Here is a 19971-nt window from a genome sequence, read left to right on the forward strand (position 1 = left end):
CTTGCGTGCCATTTTCCAGCTCATTTCCCACCTCTCCTCCCCAGAGCGCCACGACGCGCTGTACGTTGTGGGAGCCCTGGATGAAACCCTGGAGCTGAGGGGCCTGCGGTACCACCCCATCGACATCGAGACGTCCGTGTCTCGGACGCACAGAAGCATCGCTGAATGGTAAAACAGCCAGGGAAAACAAATTCATCCCAATGTAGCCAAAATATAGCAGTGTTGATGCAAAGAGGTAGGGTTTCATAGAAAAAATAAGGCAAATCCAGATAGTTTTTTGTGTTACCATCAGCAAGTCACACACCTCATTTCCCGTCTGTAGATGGGAATAATACTGGGCTGACTGACTCAGTGTTTTCTCACGAGCCTTAATTCAAAATAGAACCGATGATTTCCTGCTCTGTGGTGTAAAGAACCATTTCTATTTGAGGCAGTGAAAGCAGCGTTGAGTTTGTATGTCCCACCGGGCAGTACCGAGATGTGTTTGAACTGATATCGACACGTCAGGACTGGGTCTTGGAGTTGGGTCATGTGGAAATGCAGCCCAGAGCTGGGGAAACTCCAGCCGAGGAGAAGGAATTGTGAACTTTGGAGTTTTGTGTCTGGGAAGATAACTGGGGTTTCTGTTTGCTTGTTGGTTTTTCTTTTTTCCCTTTTCTCCCCCTTCCTTCCTTTTCTCCCCCTTCCTTCCTTTTCTCCCCCTTCCTTCCTTTTCTCCCCCTTCCTTCCTTTTCTCCCCCTTCCTTCCTTTTCTCCCCCTTCCTTCCTTTTCTCCCCCTTCCTTCCTTTTCTCCCCCTTCCTTCCTTTTCTCCCCCTTCCTTCCTTTTCTCCCCCTTCCTTCCTTTTCTCCCCCTTCCTTCCTTTTCTCCCCCTTCCTTCCTTTTCTCCCCCTTCCTTCCTTTTCTCCCCCTTCCTTCCTTTTCTCCAGCGCGGTGTTCACCTGGACCAACCTGCTGGTGGTGGTGGTGGAGCTGTGCGGCTGCGAGCAGGAAGCGCTGGACCTGGTTCCTCTGGTGACCAACGTGGTACTGGAGGAACATTCCCTGATCGTGGGGGTGGTGGTGGTGGTGGATCCCGGCGTCATCCCCATCAACTCCAGAGGGGAGAAGCAGCGGATGCACCTGCGCGACAGTTTCCTCGCGGATCAGTTGGACCCCATCTATGTCGCCTACAACATGTAATGTGTAGGGGGAGCGGTGTCAGAAACTGCGGGACCACGAGACGCCCGAGGGCGGCTGTAGAAACCAAGCTGGTGAATACTAATACTTGAGCTTGCTGCCACATTCCCTTCATCTCACCCTGTGGTGTTAAGATCTCGTTAACTACCAACGGACACGAGGAAATGTGGTAGACAATGGAAAACATTGGTAACAGTTTACTGAAATATTAGCTTTATAGAAAATGCAAAGTTGACAAGTGTGTGAGCTACAAAACTCCTAAGGCCTTTACAGTAGTGTTACTTTTTTCATCTGTTGTACATAGCTGTATTTTTATCTAATCCTGGTTTAGGATTCTATAAGGGGAGGGTTTATTTAGGTAAGATAATAAACTATTAAGAAAAGGGTCATCAGAGTTCTGCAGTTCCCTGCTATCTAATGTACTTTGCATCTGTACTGCAGCTGTTCATTCCATGGGATCACACGACTTATTTAAAATTGTACCATGACCAAATCAATAACGTACGGAATCTAAGAGTTACTTATTCATATAGATATTTCTTGAATTTAAAAAGAATTTTGCCTATATTTTAAATATGTAAATATTATTATACATAATTCACTTAGATAGAAAATTAACTTGGATAATGATGACAGCTGAAGGTAGAAATTTTTAAGGACAAGTAACTTTTGTGGTCCTGAGCCTAATTACGTTTGGTTAGAAAAACTAATGTGAGATACACGCATCTTCCACGAGGTTTCTTATTTCCATATGTCGTCTTTTCTTGCTGGTCAGAAACGTGTCATAGCGCGTAGCAACCTATGATTTTGAAGGCACATCTTTCTAAAAGGAGCGGAATTGAAACAGTACCATGGAATTCGGTAGAAATCGCAGTGCGAGTCCAAAATACCGAAGTGAGGCAGCTGAGCAGCAGCGTCGGCCTCTGTCCCACCTGGGCTTTGAAGGAAAAACAAAATCCTTTCGATTGACACACAGTTACATTCACTGTTTGTGCAATTCAGTCGTTATTCCAATAAATGCCCTCTTGGTAGAGCACGAAATGTTATAAATAGGCTTTAAACTGGGAGGCAACAGCCCAGTTTTCCTCCAAGCATTCAGGAGAAAGAATTAGATCATTCTGGGCTTTAAGTGGAATGGAATTTTTCTTTTGTAGGAGGAAGCACAAAAATGAGACAGAGCAATTCTGGTAAACACATCATTAAATAACTCTCTGAAAATGAATAACCCAGCCTTCAAAATAGGCTTTGACTCCCAATTACCTTTATTTCACCCAACACACCTTTTAAGAACAATTAAATTCCTATGGGTGTTAAGAAAATATGATTTTGGAAGCAAAGAGAGCTGAGACCAGACACTGCAACAGGGTTTTTTGAGTCAAATGCGGTATACGGTGTAAAGAAACTTGTTGTTAAAATGCTCCACGTTACCTCATAAAGTTTTTAGGCAGTTTTTAAAGGTTTATGGGGTGAACTCTGGAGCCCCCGCGGCAGCTCTGGGAGCAGAACCTGCTGTATCTGTCAGCAAAGCCCAGTTTTGTCCTTGGAATCCTCCTGCGTCCTGTTAGTTTTTCGCTGAAGAACGGGTGTATTAAAGCTTAGAGCAGAACTTCTGAGCGATATTTTTGAAAAAAACCCAACATTTGGTGGGGTAATAGATGTAGAAACTGGAAGTTCTTATGGCAAGTCTGGATTTAAGGGTTCTCTGCAAATTCTTCAGTTTGCGGGTGCACGTTTTTGAACACTTGATTTTTCTGTCCCCGCTGCGGCCACCGCGGGTGCGATTCCCAGGGGCTTGTTCTGGCAGCAGCAGAAACACCGTCTGGTTTATTAACGCGTGTCCCGAAATACCCGTGCGCGAAGTCTTTAATATATTTAGTTTTAACAAATTGGCCAAAGAGGGGTGCGACTGAGACTGTACAGGTGGTACCACAACTTATTTTGGGTGTAAAGCACGCAGCAATTGTTCTCCCTTCTCAGCCGGCAAAGTCTTGTTATCACACGTTACACATCACTTTCTTTTTGGTGTTCTTGCACGCAAAGTGACCTGCAGTGCAGCTTCGCTTCATTGCTGCCGATTTCAGAACAAATTCTGATGGTCTTGACCTTTTTCTTACTCAAGACTTTAGATAAATTGTTTTGACAAATACTTCATTTGTCCATTGCAGTGGGTTTTAAGTACAATTCTAGGATTGTCTTGTCTTTTTACCGGCAATTTTTGAGACATAAAAAACGCATGTATGAATTTGATCAAGGATTCCCAGTATGTGGCGGATTTCTGAAATGGCATTTTTGAGCGACATATTGGATTCTTTTGTGAGGTTTTTTTTCCCCTCGTTTTTTCTTTGGCCAGGTATTGATAGTTCCTTATGGTTTGGGTTTTATCTCCCAAGTTTACTGTGTATTCTTTACTCTGGCGTGTCGCATTTCTCCGTGTCAGAGAACTGGACATTTACGGTCCTGCCCATGGAACAAGATAACATTCCGTTCCTGAACGGCCACTAAGTGACGCGGAGCAGCTGCCCGGTTTTTAATTTATCGGCTGCTTTGTCCGCGTTCAGCACCGCGAGCAGCCCTGGAGAGGAGGAATTGTGGAGCTGAGTCTGCAAATCCTGATTTTCATCCCCATTTCCAATTCAAGCCCTTCCCAGGTCGTGTCCCTCCTTCCTCTGTCAATGAGGACAAGACTGAATCCTCACAACACCCCTGCGAGGTAACAAACTGTACAGCACCACATGCTAAAAAGTATTTTTCATTGCTATTTCCTTGGAAATTGGGGGTAGTTTGTGCTGCTGACATGATGAATGATGACGTGGTTGTCGTGGGCAGGCTGGTGAAGGACGGGACCCTTTCACTTTAGGACGTTTTCTTGTCTGCAAAGATCCCAAACTGGGATAAACCCCAGAAAATTGCCAAGGCTGCAGATGTTGCGTGTTGGGGTTCGGAGTCGGATGCTGCTCCCGAATCCACTTCAGAGTCGGACACTTTTCCCAAATCCAGTTTTGCTCTCGAGCCGCAGACTCGGACTCTCCACGCCAGTTCGGTTTTGCAGCTTCTCCAGTTGCAAAAGGCAAATTATTTCCTGCTCTTGTCCGTCAGGCTCCAAGCGAACAGCTGCAGTGAAACTGAAAAATCAGGAATTCTTAATGCTTTGAACTAAAATGTTTTGTATGTCTTACTGTTTCTGAATATTCCCTAAGAAAAATATGTGGGCACAGGTAATTTAAGCCCTGTTTTGTTAAGATTTGCACTGCAGTTTCTGATTTAAATAAATGTAATTACGTGTCACACTAACTGTCCTAAAACTAAGCTTGTAAAAACAAGATAAATTTTAGCCCTATATGCAATTTTTCTTTAATTTCTGTCAACCTACTTACCATTGTCAAATTCAGACTACAGCATTATGTAATTATGTATAAAGTTTTTATTTATTTAAAATTAGATTAGATATTCATTTTTAAATTTACCATCTGGCTGGACAGTGTTCCATTAACGCATTGATTGTGTTTCCTTTGTCTTGTGTTAATAAATATTGATGCCTGATTGCTCGCTTGGTTCTTCAGCTGCTGTTTCTCCAACGGATTTATTTTTTTAAGGAAGCGAACACTGTTCAGCGTTTATCCTGGTGAAAGGGAGAAATTGTGAGGATTTGTGTGTAGAAACGTGAAGGACAGAGCTTGTACCTGCAGCTCTGGGCTGTTCGGGTATTGAAACCAGAGTTAGAACTGAGCTCACACACCGAGGACAGACTAGATGGAGTTTTTAAGCATGACCTAACCATATTTAATTTATTTTAAATATTCATAAATGTTAAGATATAGTTTAGTACCACTGAGGATGTAATTTAACGTTATAATCTAACACCAGCTGCTGGTTGTGTCTGGGTGAGACTGTCAGACACGTTATTTCCTACAAGTGATGTGTATAAATTTTACTGTGGTATCTTCTGAAAACATTTCATTTTCAGTAAATCTTTCCTGTATTTTAAAATTATTTGTCTAATACTGGGAAAACCCCTTAAAAAATTTTACTTTGCATTGTTATATGAATCAAGGTTTGTCAGGGGAACAGAGTCGGGATTTATCGCAAATAAATCATCTCCAATTATTATTTAGTTTGACTTTACGTAGGTGAAATGTTTGGTAATGTTCGGCAGTCAGAACTAGGGGAGCTTCAGGAAGGTAAAACTGAAATAAATGTTGAAAACTGCAAACGCAATAGTGTAACTTCTATGTAGCAACGAGGGAGGGGAAAAAAGTTACACTCAAGTTTTAATCAAAACCCGTTCTAATATAATTTGTCCAGGATGAGTCAGGAGATGCTGAAAATGCTGGGACAGGTTTCCAGTTGTGTTGGGGATCACCTGGGTTTGTGTTTGACACGAGATCACCTGGGTTTGTGTTTTACACGAGATCACCTGGGTTTGTGTTTTACACGAGATCACCTGGGTTTGTGTTTTACACGAAATCACCTGGGTTTGTGTTTTATACGAAATCACCTGGGTTTGTGTTTTACACGAGATCACCTGGGTTTGTGTTTTACACGAAATCACCTGGGTTTGTGTTTTGCAGATCTCGCTGTGACCCCCGAGGCTGCGGTTCCGATAAAACCAACGTGTGGCCTGTGAGGAGCCAGAATCCCCTCACGTGTGTGACCTTTGTGCGCTGCCTGACGTTCCTGCACAGCGATGCAGCTGCTCTGCAGATTAAAAATAAAATAAAAGCAGCGGGAGGTCACAGAACAACCATCTTGCCCCGGCCCTGGGAGGCCAGAACGGGCCCCGGGCGGGGGTAAAAGCCGCCCCGCGGCACCTTGGCTGCGGTTGGGCGCTTTGTTTGCCGCGTGGCTGTGGAGACCCGTGTGCCCGTCGAGGGTAACGGGAGATAATCGTGTTTTCTCGGGGGCGATAGCTCTCCCGCCCCGGCGGGGCCTGGGCCGGGGCCTGCGCGCACGGCGCCGCGCGGGCCGCTGGAGGCGCCTTCTCGTCCCCGCGCCGGCAGCGGCCGCTCTATCGCCGCCTCTCTATGGTGTGGTGCTTGGAAACCTCCGGGTGGAGGCGGCGCCAGAGTGGGCGCTCTAGCCTCCGCCTGCGAGGCTCTATGCTGCGGGAACTCTATGGTGGGGATTTCTAGGCGAGGCCTCCGCGGGGACTCTATGGTCGCGGCCCGCCCGCCCCGAGCGCCCCGCGCGGCCCCGCCGTGTTTACGATGCCGCCGGCGCCGGTTTCCTGAGGCGGAGGCGGGCGCGGCGGCTCCTCTCCCCACGCGCGGCCACCGGCGGGGCCTCTGAGGTAAGAGCGGGCGCCGCCGAGTCCCGGGCGGGCGGGGGAGGCCGCCCCCTGGACCCGCCCGCCCCTTCCCCTCAGCCCCCGCCGGGCCCGGAGCGGCCGCTCCCGCCGCCCCCGCCGGCCTAGGCCGGGCCCGGGCAGGCCGCGCCGCTCCCTCCGCCGCAGCGCGGGGCCCGCTCCGCTCGGCCGGGGCCCCCCCCTCGCCCCTTCCCGGGGGTTGTTCCGCCGGGCCCGGGGCTCCGTGCGGCCTGGGCCGCGGCCCCGCGCCGGGAGAGGCTGCGGGCGGGCCCGCGGGGCCGCGTCGCCCCGGCCGCTGGTTCCCCGGGCTCGGAACCGCCGGGCCCGGGCGGGTCGCGGGGCCGCGGAGGCGGCTCCGAGCTCTCGGCAGCGGCTTCGGCCCCGTTTGACTCCGCTGGTTTCCTTCCCCGAGCCCCCTGAGACCGACCCATGAAAAACAGTCATTAGCCCTTACTGGCGGAATCACCGTTTTCCCATTAATTTTGCCCGAGTGCTGGTTTTATGAGCCGTGTCTCCCAGCGCCCCGAGCAACGAGCGTCGGGCCGATTCAAGGCGGCTGGATGCAAATCGTTTGTAAGTGACCTCACTGATATTTTCCTCTCATAAATATCAAGACCTCTTATGTCCATATAACATATACATTTATTTTTGAAGCTGCTTGTCATGGGAACGTTCCCTGAGCTGGGCCAGGGGGTGAGTGGAATAAAACACGTTGGGAAAGCGCTCGCGGGGTTTGAAGGGCTGTTCCTGTGTGTGCAGGATGGATCCGGAGCTGGAACTGGGGACGTTGACTCGAGTCTCCTCATTCGCTTTCTGGCGTGAACCGGGATGTGCTGCCTTTGCCTGTGTCACTGGCTCCTGGGAAAAGCTGGAGTTCTCTCAGTCTTCTGGATGAAAAAACCTTCCCCAAGTGCCTTAATAGCAGAATTAAGTACATAGGATTTTAGCTGCTGTAGCTGGTGAAGGCAGCTTATTTTGAGACGTTAAGGAATTAAAAATTTCAGCCGATGAGTATAATTTCACCTGGTGTTTTAAATCGCTTTCCGTAATTTGTATATGTCAGTAGCTGACTCTGTGTCTGGTATTTGATTGCTGACTTTATAAAGTCTTTTAAAAATCTCACTTGCCTCTTACAATATTTCAGCGCTGAAATATCATCCAGGCCTTTCCTCTGCTAGACGTCCAAGGGCAGAACAACGCGGTTCCGTCCTTTGGCGCTCTTGCACCACAGCTTCTCTTTGCCCTCATGTGCAGCTTTTATATTCCCTTATCTCGTCCTTTGCCTCCTGATGACGCTTTGAGGCTTCACCTGAGGCTGGGGATCGTGATTTTAGTCTTTTTATGAGCATCTGAGTGGAGATGACCACTGTGCCAGGTAATCTGTGTTGTGAACAGGCAAAAACAAAACGTAAAAGATGAGGGAGACTGAGGTGACGAGCGATTCCTGCTCAGATCTCATTAAGGTTGTTGCTGCAGAGGTTCAGGGTGTCTCCAAATGCACCATCTCTTCGGCGTTTTAGGATATTTTTCATCAGGATTAAAGCTGTGGGAATGGGGTTTTCTTGTTTATTTTTTTTAAATTCTTTTTTTGATTGATTCTCCTCAGTCATTTAGTTTTGGGTGGTTTTGTGTGTGTGGTTCTTGACTGGTCGTTTAAACCAAAGAACGTGGTGTTAGGGGGGTATATATGAGCTTCAGGGTGATAAATTAAACTTGTCCACGATGAAACGCGGTGTTTCTGTTTAAAAGGGAAGCGCGTTTGAGACTCCAACTCACGATTCAAGTGGGACAAGTTTCTTTGGCTGGAGAGAGACGATTCTCAGGAGTTTAAAAGTCCCTCCAAAGAAACTTCCTAATGCTGCTATTGCAGAATCCTTTTGTTTAAATTCAATTGCTTTGGCGCTGTAGCTGCGTGGAGGCACCGTTTGTGTTCTGGCAAGTGTCGTCTTCACCTATCTGGTTATAAAAACGTAGTTTTCATGGAGATTGGGACAATAATTATTTTCTGGCTAATAAAAAAAAAAAATGAAGCGTTGCTTTTCTGAATTCCCCCCTGTCCATAGTCGGTGAGATGTAAAACTCTTCACCGCAAAACCACGGAGCCCATTTCAGCTGAACGCATATTCAGTGTTGGAAGCAGCTTTATCTGCGGTGTAAAAAGCTGAAACCCTGATATATTTTCCATAAGATGCAATAACAATTTTCACCTCGTTAGAACCCCTCGCTAAGTCTTTTCTTATTAATACTATTTTACTAAAAGTCAGATAAATATTTAATTAAATAGCACAGAGCAAGCAGAGATGAATTAAACTTGAAAATCCTATTTATAATGGGAAATACTTTATCTTTCATTCCTGTAAGTTGGACTTCACACCTACGAGAGGAGGCTCAGCAGAAACCTTTGCGCTTTCTCTCCGCGTTGTTTATTTTGGGTGGTTTTCTGTCTTATCAGTTTCATTGTTTCTCACAGTCTGTTCTGAGTCTTTCCTGGGACAATAACGCAGCGAAAACCAGTAACCGAGGGTGAGGGAGCCGGAGGGTGGTTTAGCGCTACAGAAATGAATCCGGCGCTTCGGTAGCGTTGGAAATTTATTTGAATTTTTGCTGCTGCCTGGATTTCGGTTTGACGGCGCCCTGTTTACTCGCGACTTTGCGGGGGTGCAAAATGTAGATTTATAAAAAAAGTTAAAAGTACTTTAGAGGGTGTGCGAAGTTGCATCCCTTTTACATGCTTGTCGCTAAGTCTGCTCTTTTATGGCTTTGAGGTACTTGGATTATTTCAGGTTTAACGCGTTTGCTCCGTGCTGCAAAGGACACGGCCTCGGGTATCCCCAAACCGTCGGGTTTCTCTCCACAAAGTCCCGTTTCCGTGATTTCTCGAGGAGTTTTGTGCCCGACCGAGGTTCTGCTCTCGCTGCCCGTTGACTTTTCACCCCCGGCGCGTTCGTCGGGCGAGAGCTGCGGTTTATCTCAGTGGGGAAAAATCAATGACTCACATTTCCACAGAAAGAAACGTAATTTCCAGTCTCATAGCAACTGTCCTTTCCACAGTTTCAAACCTTCTGTGACAAAATGTTTAACACTCTCCGATCATCTTTCAGTGCTCTAGGCTGGTCCACCCACTCACGCCACCTAAAAATCATTTGAATCGGTAAATCCCCCGGTGCTGGAGCGGGGATGCTGTCACGACATGTTGAATCTTAGAAATGAGACGAGTGTTGCTGACTGTATTCTATGGAGACTTTTGCAGGGTTTAAAATGCATAACTGCTCTGCTTTGATTTTGAGCCCCTGTTTTGTTTTCAGACACCCTCGGCTGGTTTAAAATAGGTTTAGCTGGGAGCTTGGGTGAAATATTTTTGAAAATTATTTTACTTGGAGTAAGATATTATTTAGTATAAACGCTTCCTCTTGGTTTTCCTCCTGGATGTGATGACTTGGTTTCTTTTCACTAAAACCCAGGCAATTCAGTGAATTATGTTTGACAGTAAAACTTCAGCTCGGACAGCAGGTGTCTGTCCCCTCTGGTGACAAAAACCGCTGTGCTAATTGAAAGCAGCGTCCAAGAACGAATTAAAAATGTCCAAAATAAGAGTTAAAAACACGCACGGGGGTTCCGCAAAGCGTCGGCGGGAACCGGGCGCTGTCCGGGTTTGCCGTTGACGGGGTGGGACTCGTTGTTTTCCGCAGGTGATGATGGAAGAGGTGACCAAGAGCAGCAGCACCGGCCCCGCGACGCCGCCGCCGCCCGGCCAAGGCTCAGCCCTGCAGCTCTCGCACATCAGCACACAGGTAACCCTGCCCGCGCCACCGACCGCGTCCGCGCTGAAGTTTCGCAAGTGAAAAAAATTTTTAGAAAGTGGAGAAAATTGGTTTTGCCTCTTGAGGGACGACACGAAGTTAAGGAAATGGCTTGTGGTCAAAAGGCACAAATGAATTTTCGCGCTCGTGCAATGCAAAAATGCAGCCCAGTTTGTGCGTTGTACCTGCTTTGAAATCATCGTCGACCTGGCACGCAGGAGCCGCTGGGTCAGGAATTAAGGACCTAAGCTTCACCTTTGGTTTTTTTTTTCAGAAAAAGCATTTACAGCTCCTTTTGTAGCACTGGCAATCCCGGGTGCCCAGCACCATGGAGACACTTGGATTTTAGCCCAACACGAATGTGCTTAATGTAATAAATCATATATCAAGTTGGAAATTTGACGTACTTAACTACGAGGTAACATCACTTTCAAAGCTTTAGCCTGAATTCAACTTTCTGCATCTGAAGGAGCATCTTTTTGGGCAAAATCTGCTCCTGCGGCGCCGCCCCGTGAAACGGGGAGATTTTGCCGCTCGTCCACTGTTCACCCTACGGAGGAGATGGAGATTTTGATGGAAAATTTGGATCAGTGCCCGAGGCAAAAACAGGATAGAAAATGCGCAAACATCCTGCTGGGTGTTTACAGGCGGGTTTTCTCATCTGTTTCTATATAAAGTTGCCGATGTAACATATGTATCATAATAGAAAATATTATGATGCATGATATGGAAGTAGTATTAAATGAAGTTATCTGGACGAGTTTTAATGATCTCTTCATCTTTTCCTGTAGTCTGTATTAATAAAAATAGTGAAGAAATTTGGTGAGGAAACTGGTTATTTACTTGTACATCTACGTGTATAACTGTAATCAATTTTTAAGTGCAAGTTCAACACCAAAAATACAAACGTGCTAGACTGGAAAAAGTAATTTATATGGGGGTAGGAGCAGTAATGAACTTTTTGTTAAGCAAATCTGTATTTCAGCCACAACATTTGTTAAGATGGACAGTTTTAAAACATTAAAGAACGGGTGCTGTATTTTTTATTTGGGAAAGTCTGCTCTTTTTTCTCCCTTGTTGGTCACTTGCACACCTTGTCTCCTTCCGTTTTCACTCTGCTCTGGGGTTTCTTGTGCCTTGGGCTTTCAAAGGAGATTTTTCAGCTTTTGCTCTTGTGATTTCTTCTCTGCGAAATCTTTGAACCGCAGCCTCATAAAAAAATAATCCAAGAACACCGAATACATACATCGTACCTTCTGCGTTATTCGGTGGTGTTGGGCTGGTCTGTCCTAAGCCCTCGGGCTTGTCGATCATTTCATCTCGATTTAGATTTTAGCGCCCTTTAACTTCAGTGAGAATTAAAGCCCTTTTATTTCTGCTTATCTAAGTCTAAGATGCTCTTAAAATGGAATCAAAGCTTTCAAAAATGAAGGGCCACAAGCGCGGGGCTTTATCGGTGCGTGTGCTCGGAGCCGGACGAACGCAGCCGTGCTCAGCGGGCTCGTTCTGCAGAATTCTGCTTCGCTGGCCTTCGTTTAGAACTGCCTGAACTTAGGCGGCATTTAAATCTTCTGCACATGACACTACATGTGTGATTTTCCCCCTAAGTCAAATGATTGTTTCAACCTTTTTCTTATGCAGATATGTATCTCAAAAACGTTCATCTTTAAAGGATACTTTCTGTGGCTTCGTATGACCTAAAAGAAGCTTCTGCTCGTGCGCGTTCTCTGCTGCTTTTCCAACGTGTCCGTACGCAACCCTTTTGTTAACGATTTTGTGTTTGTTGCAGATGTCTCTGAGAGGTCCTGCCCCCCTGACGGTTGTTCAGCTGCCCGGAGAGCAGGTCCAGGTCCAGGGAGTCATTCAAACCGCTCAGTCCTCGTCTGTCATCCACTCCCCGCAGGTGCAGACAGTGCAGGTAACGCGGAACGGCTGTTAAACCGCCGAGAATCCTCCTTTGTGTACGCGAAGAGACTCGAAAGGGCTGGTCTGAGTCGGCCGACGCTGCCCCGGCGCGGCGGGTCTGGCCCCGCTGCGAGATGCCGAGCAACCCGGTATTTTGGGGATCCGTCGGTCTTGATGGTTATTTAGGCTTGAAATCATTTGTAGTGCTGAAGTTGCCTTTGGAGTTGAAATTAAAGTATCTGACATTGCCTCCCTTTATAAAAACAACCCAAACCCCCAGCTTTTAGTGCTCTTAACAGGCGACCGGTGTGTTTTATAGCCAAATACACATAAATAAAACCATAACGCATTTTCGGCTGTCATCGTGCTGCGACGTCACATCAGAGAAAAGCAAACCCGTCTCTCTTTGCTGTTTTAGTGGACTATCCTTAGAGTCTCCGCTAATCTCTTTCCTATCATCATGTTCTAGTTGCAGGGTCCCCACTGTATTCTTTCCTTTTTTTTTTTCCTGCAATATATGAACATTGTGGCCTTGTCGCTCAAAGGGGAGAAAAAAAGTAACAGATGAGCAGCTTTTAAAAAATGTTGATAGTAGGTTGATCTCTGTGTCTCTGTAGCAGCAGCTGAGAACTGTTTTTCCCAGAGCTGTATGCATTCTTCTTGACTTTTTGTTGCTGGCGCACAAATAAATGCTTTGTTAGCTTGTATTTAAATGGAGCATCAGAGGAAAATACACCACTTGCCAACTGGATGAGGATACAGAGAAAAATAGAGATAATGCTTCACATGTTTACTCCCTGAAACGCTGCCGCCTTAAATATTATTTTCATTTGACTCTTGTGTTCTGACCAACAAAAGACACTGTTCTGTCTACAGAGAAGGTTTCGGGTGTTTGATGTTTGTCCCTGTGCTCAACCCGTGTTCCTGTTCCAATCACTGCTGGTTTAAAATTTCTGGGTTGATTAACCCTCCAGTTTAATCCAGCAAGAACAGCCAGCGGCACATGGGGGATGTTTTGCAGCTTTTAACAGTTTGGGAGAATTTCTCGAGCTTTTTTTTTTTTGGGAGGTGGGCTCTGTTTCGTGACCTCAGTAACATGACGGTGTTTGATAACTGCCGGAAGCAGCAGGTAGCACTGAAGCTACAAATCCAACATTTTCTTGGTATTTGGCTGCATTTGGGTCATTCTCGTGCAGCTTTAGCTCACGTACAATTAAAATGTGTCGTCTCTTCTGGGTGTTTCTCGAACACGTACCAGATAACCACATGGAAAATATATCTAAATAGATTTCTTTTTTTTAGGTATCTTCTTTGTCTGAGAGTGACGATTCCCAGGATTCCTCAGACAGCATCGGCTCTTCACAGAAAGCTCGGGGCATCTTAGCTCGTCGTCCGTCTTACCGGTAAGTACCGCATGTAATATATCTTGTATTTTTGTTTGAAACCAAAAGAACAACCTCTTTCAATAGCTGAATATATTCTCTCAACCTCTAAGTTTTCTTTCTCTCGAAACACGCACTGGATCCGCTCATGCGGTCAGTGTTTTGAGGATGCTGTATTGGATACGAGGAAACTTTGACTTAACTGGAGAACAGTTTCAACACCATGTGGTAGAGAGAAAATTATCCGCTGTAATTTTACTCAGTTATATCATTCTACTGAAATGAGGAGTGGAGTCAAACGCCACATCCGAGCTTTTCAGATAGTAAATTTGTTAGAAACTTAACACAGAATTTACTATTTTTTACAATAATGTTCTGAAAATTTTAAGAGTTTATGTACCTACCTGACAGTCCTGTCTGTCATTCCTGTTCCCACTTCTGCCGCGGCTTTTCATTTTTTTAATGTTTTATCCGCTCTTCTCGGTACTTTCTGATGGCTTTATCTCATCTGGAGTTATATACCAGCACAAATAATTCAGGAGGAGTTGGATTATTTTGCGTGCAGTCAAAAATGGTGGTAGAAAAGAGCAATTCTGAACCTCCAGTCCCGGTAGCCAGGGCAGGAAAACACGAACCGTAAGCGGAGCTTCCGTGGGAGAAATCTGTAATCGAACCTTGTCCGTTCTGCTTTTCTCTTCATTTAACTGCCACTAATTCATCATTTGGCCCTGGGGTAAGATGCATAAAATTGATATTTCCAGTGGTTGTTCTATTAAATAGGGAGGTGTCAGTTTTTCGTAGGGGTTTGTTAGAGGACAGGGGTTGTTTGAGCTCTGCAAGGGCTGTTAAATGCGGAAATGTAAAGTCTCGCTGTGTACTGGAAGAGCAAAAGATCTAATTTTTAAACCTTTCTATAGTAATCTGCTCCTCTTTAGCTTATTCTCAAACTGGTTTTAATTTGATATACAAAGCCTATTCTTGCAAGAATTAGAGGATCAAGTTGTAAATCAGAAAAATCTCTTAATTTGCCAGTTATCCCTGGAAAATGTTTCTAGTGGAAACTCTGGTGCAGCTTGTACAGAACTGAAATGACGCGGCTGCAGAGGCTGTTTCCAGCACAGCTTTTCTGGAGATGACTGAAATCTGCTGCAGACGGTGCAGGGTTTTATACCAGTCCAAAAGTCTAAGACTTCCAGAGGATAATAACTGAAAATCTGGAATTTGTGCTGATTTGCACATATTTATAAATCAGTAGCTGACTTGAATTGCTCTCAGCTCATAAAATGATTCAATATTTAAATAAAAAACTAGACTATATACCCTACAGAAGTGGAATTACAAGAGTTTGAGGCAGTCACCTCATACAAAACATTGTTAATTCAAAAACCTGCTGTACATCAAAATTTTATTATTTCTGTAACACAAAATAGGGATAGTCGTTTGTAACCGTTGTTGCAGTAATTTGTAAGGGTTTTTTTCCAGTTTTAGAATTGGTAAAGAAGCTCTTGTTTTACAGAAAAATTCTGAAAGATCTTTCTTCTGAAGAGACACGCAACAGAAAAGGGGATGAGGAGAGTCCGGGCGTCTCCACCGTCACATCCATGTCCGTTCCCACCCCCATCTACCAGACCAGCACCGGCCAGTACAGTACGTTACACAAAATATGTGCCAAGCTGGACACATTTTTTATTCAACTTGCCTCAAAATACAGATTTCTGTTTGTTACATAGTTGACCAAGATGAAACTCAGAAGGTTTGGTTATTTATGTAACAGTTGATAAAGTTATTAAAGTCTTTTGGAAATAGACTGGTATCTAAAGACTCCAGATAAATTGGATGCTTCATTATCTCAATATTTGCACATTAAGACACAATGTTTCAAAGGTGTTGTTATGAAATACATAACCAACAAAAATCTAGAGTTAGATTTAGTCCAAAATGTAAGATCAGTGAAGTACCAGGATATACATCGTAGGGCCACACCAAAAGGGGTTCGTGTGCTATCAGGGAGGTAGAAAAAAAAAATGTGTTCCTTTGATTTTATGCCCTAGTGTTTGTTGTGCTTGTGGAGAAAAAAGCTCTGGCACCCGCAGCACCGCGTCGCGCTCCTCTCCGTCCGAGCCGGGTGCTCGTTCCGCTGCCCCTCGCTCCTTCCCCTGTCTGGGATTTTCCCCTTTCTCAACTGGTTTCCCCAGAGGATCCAACGTGGGGCCCGTGGAGCTGGTGTCTGGCTGGGGGTCCCAGACCTGGTCTCGCAGAGACCCCCCCTGCAGCTCCCCCACTACTGACCCCTCTCACTTAAACCAACATCTTCAGCAAGAACTGGCAGCAGGGTCGGAGAGAAGAAAAAGGCTCTTCCAAAGTGGCAGAATCGAGGTGCTGGAGCGAGTTGAGAGAAGGGAACGGAGCTGGTGAGGGGCTGGAGCACAAGGGTGATGGGAGCGGCTGAGGGAGCTGGGGGTTCAGCTGGAGAACAGGAGCTGAGGGGAGACCTTCTGATCTCTGACCTGCCTGGAAGGAGCTTGGAGCCAGGGGGGGTCGGGCTCTGCTCCCCAGGAACAAGCGCCAGGACCAGAGGAAACGGCCTCAAGTTGCGCCAGGGGAGATCTAGATCGGATATTAGGAAAAAATTCATAATGGAAAGGGCTGTTGGGCAATGGAACAGGCTGCCCAGGGCAGTGGTGGAGTTGCCATCCCTGGAGGGGTTGGACAGACAGAGATGAGGTTCTCAGGGACAACCCAACCAGGGCTGGGTTAGCAGTTGGACTCGATGATCCTGAGGGACTTTTCCAACTTAAATGATTCTATGACACTATTTTTCAGCAGTGGAATCTGATGTACAGCCTACAGATTTACCCTTACCTCTATGTCATAATGTACAACTGCAAATATTTTTGTGCTTGTTCCTTTTTCTTTGAAGTCGCCATCGCTGCCAACGGTTTGCAGCTGGCCAGCCCGGGCACAGACGACGTGCAGGGTCTGCAGACACTGACCATGACAAACGCCAGTGGCACCCAGCCCGGGACGACAATCCTGCAGTACGCACAGACATCCGACGGGCAGCAGATCCTCGTACCCAGCAACCAGGTGGTGGTGCAGAGTAAGTAACACCTTCTGGAAACTCAAACGCCCGTCGCTAGTGCAAGCGTGACTTTCCGACGCCGCCACGTTTTGATGTGTTGCACTGTTATCGCGACAGCTGCCTCGGGAGACATGCAGACGTACCAGATCCGCACCACGCCGACCACCGCGGCCCTTCCGCAGACCGTGGTCATGACGTCGCCCGTCACCTTGACCTCGCAGACAAGTAAGACGGATGATCCGCAGCTGAAACGAGAAATAAGGTTGATGAAGAACAGGTAAGTGCTTTGATTTGTTAGTTCAGTGTTCTGAATTGTATCTTCAGAGGACAAATTACAAGTCTTGAGAGCTGACTTCACTGATGGTGCCATCGGTGTGGTGTCCAGTGGCTGAAAACACGGGAAATTCTGACCAAAACATGCTGCACGTTCTGTCTCACATGGTTTGGAGAAAACGAATCAGTTTTTCCCTGCAGATCGACTACCATGTGTTACCAGAATCTGCTGAATTTCATGCTCTCCACTTGTCCTCGTGTAGCTCTCGCTTGTTTTGTTCGCGATCGCAGTGCTGGCTCCCTCCCTTTGCGCTGCTCAGAATCAGAACACTCATAAAACAGACACAAATTGGAAAGAAACCATCACTTCTGCTTGTCTGTTCCAGGGAAGCCGCTCGCGAATGTCGTCGGAAGAAGAAAGAGTATGTGAAATGTCTGGAAAATCGCGTCGCAGTCCTGGAAAATCAGAACAAAACTCTAATTGAGGAGCTAAAAACTTTGAAAGATCTTTACTGTCATAAAAGTGTGTAAGAAAAGAAGGTAAAACTTTTGTGGACTGTTGAAATTTCAGAGGAGAAAATTTTTTTTTATACTGAATTTTTTAAACTAGATGAAAGGTCAAAAATGAAACTTTTCTACCTAGATTTCAAAACTTAAAAGACTGTATAGATTTTATTTACAACATGTTGGTGACAAAGTACAAAAAGGAAACGAGAAAACCTCACCAAAATTCCTGCTGGCACAACTGGAAACTTTATCAAGTCAAGATCAGATCTACAGCCAAAGGACCGGCACGTTTTACGAGGCAGGTGATGGGAATTTCTTTGAAAATTTCTACAAATACCTCTTGAAACGGAGGCGAAATTTGGTGACAGTAAAAATGTGGATGAAATGGAATCCTTGCCATAGTTGACATTGTTAGTAACATTTATAACCAGTATATGTTTTGATTTCTTACTCTTTTTCAATCCTTTTTCTGCGTTATTTGTATGTAAATATTTTTATTTTAACCTGTAAGTTGTTATTTACAGGTGCAGATGATAAAAAAAGAAGCTAATACTTTGCTAGAGGTATAAATTATGTTGACTCTTTCTCAGCTGACAGTTTAAAAAGTTGGGTTTTCTTTTTTCAATGTTTGCTGTGTTGACGGAACTTGGAAAGGAGCTGCAGAAGCAGTGAGAGGCGCAGTCCTGACAATGTCTCTGGCACACAAAACAAGGTGTCGGCGACTTTTTTTAAGAGAATTCAACACATCCAGTTATTTTGAAGCACAGCGTGGTAGCTGGACAACATCTCTAATTGGCAAATTAACGGCGCGCTGATGATTTAAATTAAACACACATCGCTGCTTCTGTCTGGAGATTCTACTGTGCTTTGGAACATTTAAACCAAATAGAGGAAGGATAAAATGAAAAAATTGAAGTTATATACCAAAGGGTTAATGAGGTTCTAATATATGCTTTATATGGCAAAAGTCGTGCAAAATTTCCGGACTAATTTTGTACGGTAGGTGATATTTTGGAAAGTAACGATATCTTTGTAAGAAAATATTCTATTGAAAACAGGTAGATGGTTGGTATATTTTGTAGCGAAATTGTGATCTTTGCAAATTCTGAAATTGAGTTTATATACGTATTTTGACAGTTTATATATTTCATTTTAGTAAACAAATGAAATATTTTGTGAAGCAGATTTTCAAGCGTATATTTTTATGGGTAGTACAAAGTCAAATGAGATCCTCTTTGGCGTGGGAGATATTTGAATTCATTTTGTATGTCTGTAGGCAACTTGCAAAAAAAGTGGATCCTAAAGGGTATTGGGAAAATAAGAAAAAAAAAAATTAAAAAAAGAGAGAACAGGGCTTTTTATTCCCCACAGTTGATAATATCTGCACGTTAGATCTGATCGTTCTCGGAGATTCTAGTTCGGATGATTTTAATTTGTTTCAGGTGAAAATTAAATGTTTGAGGCGGTTGGGACTGGTTTGGGTGCGGAACCTCTGTTCTTGGGGATTCCCAAACGCCGTCTGGACGTGGCCGCGGTGACCTCGGGGGTCCCGTCCAACCGCGGTGGTTCTGGGACACAAGACCCATGGCCACGGCGCTTCTTGCATGAATCACGACGACACTATTTTCCATGGGCCGGGATTGAATCCGCGTCCGGCTCTGTCAGCGGGAATCGTGCTCTGGATTTGCCCTTCCCCAGGTGTTCGAGCTCCGTTTGTGTGTCGTGCTCGCGCAGATCGGGATGAATTCAGCCTGTGCTCGCTCCCTCCGTGTGTAACGCTTCCCCTACGGTGGTTTTTATTTTACTCACTTTTGAATTAATGGACTTCTTAGCAAGCAGAGCTCTTTGCAGCTGGTAGGAGAAAGCCGGCATTCCACAATCATGTTGTTAGTAGGCTACAAATCTGTATTTTTTTCTGAAGTTTCCAAATAGATGATTGTTATGGACACGATCAACGATCCGTTTCCTTTAGGCCACGCTGGAGTGTACACCTGTGTTCACGACCGTGTCACAAACTTTTGTTGCATGTCAAAAATAATGAGGTTGAGACAGTCCTGGTAGGGAACCGCTCCAGAAGAGGCGTTTGGTGCCTCTGTCAGTGGAATTTCAGGTGGCAAATTCTGTATTCAGCAAGTGAAACAATTGTAGTGCTGCCAGACATCACGGGAGTCAATTCTGCTCCTCTTAAAATAGTGTTTTGGGAAGAGGCAGCTTCTTTTTCATCATGGAAATATTAAACAGTAACACAAGTTTGCTCTTTCAGTGATCACTGCTCATGATGCGCTTATTTTGGATTTATTTCAAAATCTTGATTGTAAGAGAGTAAAATCTGTATCCTGAGGGTGAGATGTGGTGGCTAATTCTGCTCTGCTGGTTGTTTCCGAACAGAAGTACCTGCTCTATATGAATTGTAAATATTTGTTGAAACAATTAGATGGTTGCAAATTTTGACCTTGGTAAATAAAGTCGCCAAAATATAATTCTGCTGTTCCTTATTTATTTTTAATTAACGTAGTAGCGCGGTGGTTCTGGCCAAGGGCG

At 45.2% G+C, this 19971-nt stretch overlaps 2 protein-coding genes across 6 annotated transcripts in view; both read left to right on the forward strand.

Moving 5' to 3' along the window:
• Positions 1-5905, forward strand: part of DIP2B (disco interacting protein 2 homolog B) — a 66961-nt gene extending 61056 nt beyond the window's left edge. For 3 of the 5 annotated variants that reach the window (XM_065654275.1, XM_065654276.1, XM_065654277.1), the window contains 2 exons: positions 45-168; positions 930-4570. In XM_065654275.1, coding sequence (XP_065510347.1) covers positions 45-168; positions 930-1182 — 377 coding nt within the window. In that variant the 3' untranslated portion in view covers positions 1183-4570. Of the gene's footprint in view, positions 1-44; positions 169-929; positions 4571-5747 lie in introns of those variants that run through there. The other 2 variants (XR_010607731.1, XR_010607732.1) reach the window with 2 other exon arrangements.
• Positions 5906-6645: 740 nt separating this feature from the next.
• ATF1 (activating transcription factor 1) lies at positions 6646-19896 on the forward strand. Its single transcript, XM_065654286.1, has 8 exons — positions 6646-7054; positions 10171-10272; positions 12071-12199; positions 13489-13589; positions 15085-15215; positions 16489-16668; positions 16768-16927; positions 17310-19896. The coding sequence occupies exons 1-8, from the start codon at positions 6983-6985 to the stop codon at positions 17452-17454; spliced, it is 1020 nt and encodes a 339-aa protein (XP_065510358.1). The 5' UTR covers positions 6646-6982; the 3' UTR covers positions 17455-19896.
• The last annotated feature ends 75 nt before the right edge of the window (positions 19897-19971 follow it).

The sequence above is a fragment of the Caloenas nicobarica genome, chromosome 33 (genome assembly GCF_036013445.1).
Source record: "Caloenas nicobarica isolate bCalNic1 chromosome 33, bCalNic1.hap1, whole genome shotgun sequence".
Lineage (NCBI taxonomy): Eukaryota > Metazoa > Chordata > Aves > Columbiformes > Columbidae > Caloenas > Caloenas nicobarica.

Excerpts from the sequence above, each read along its gene's own strand:
- ATF1 (XM_065654286.1), top strand. The coding sequence starts at position 6,983 with ATGAGCCGTGTCTCCCAGCGCCCCGAGCAACGAGCGTCGGGCCGATTC. Across the intron at positions 12,200-13,488 it reads CGCAGGTGCAGACAGTGCAG|GTATCTTCTTTGTCTGAGAG; the intron begins GTAACGCGGAAC and ends TCTTTTTTTTAG. Across the intron at positions 13,590-15,084 it reads GCTCGTCGTCCGTCTTACCG|AAAAATTCTGAAAGATCTTT; the intron begins GTAAGTACCGCA and ends CTTGTTTTACAG.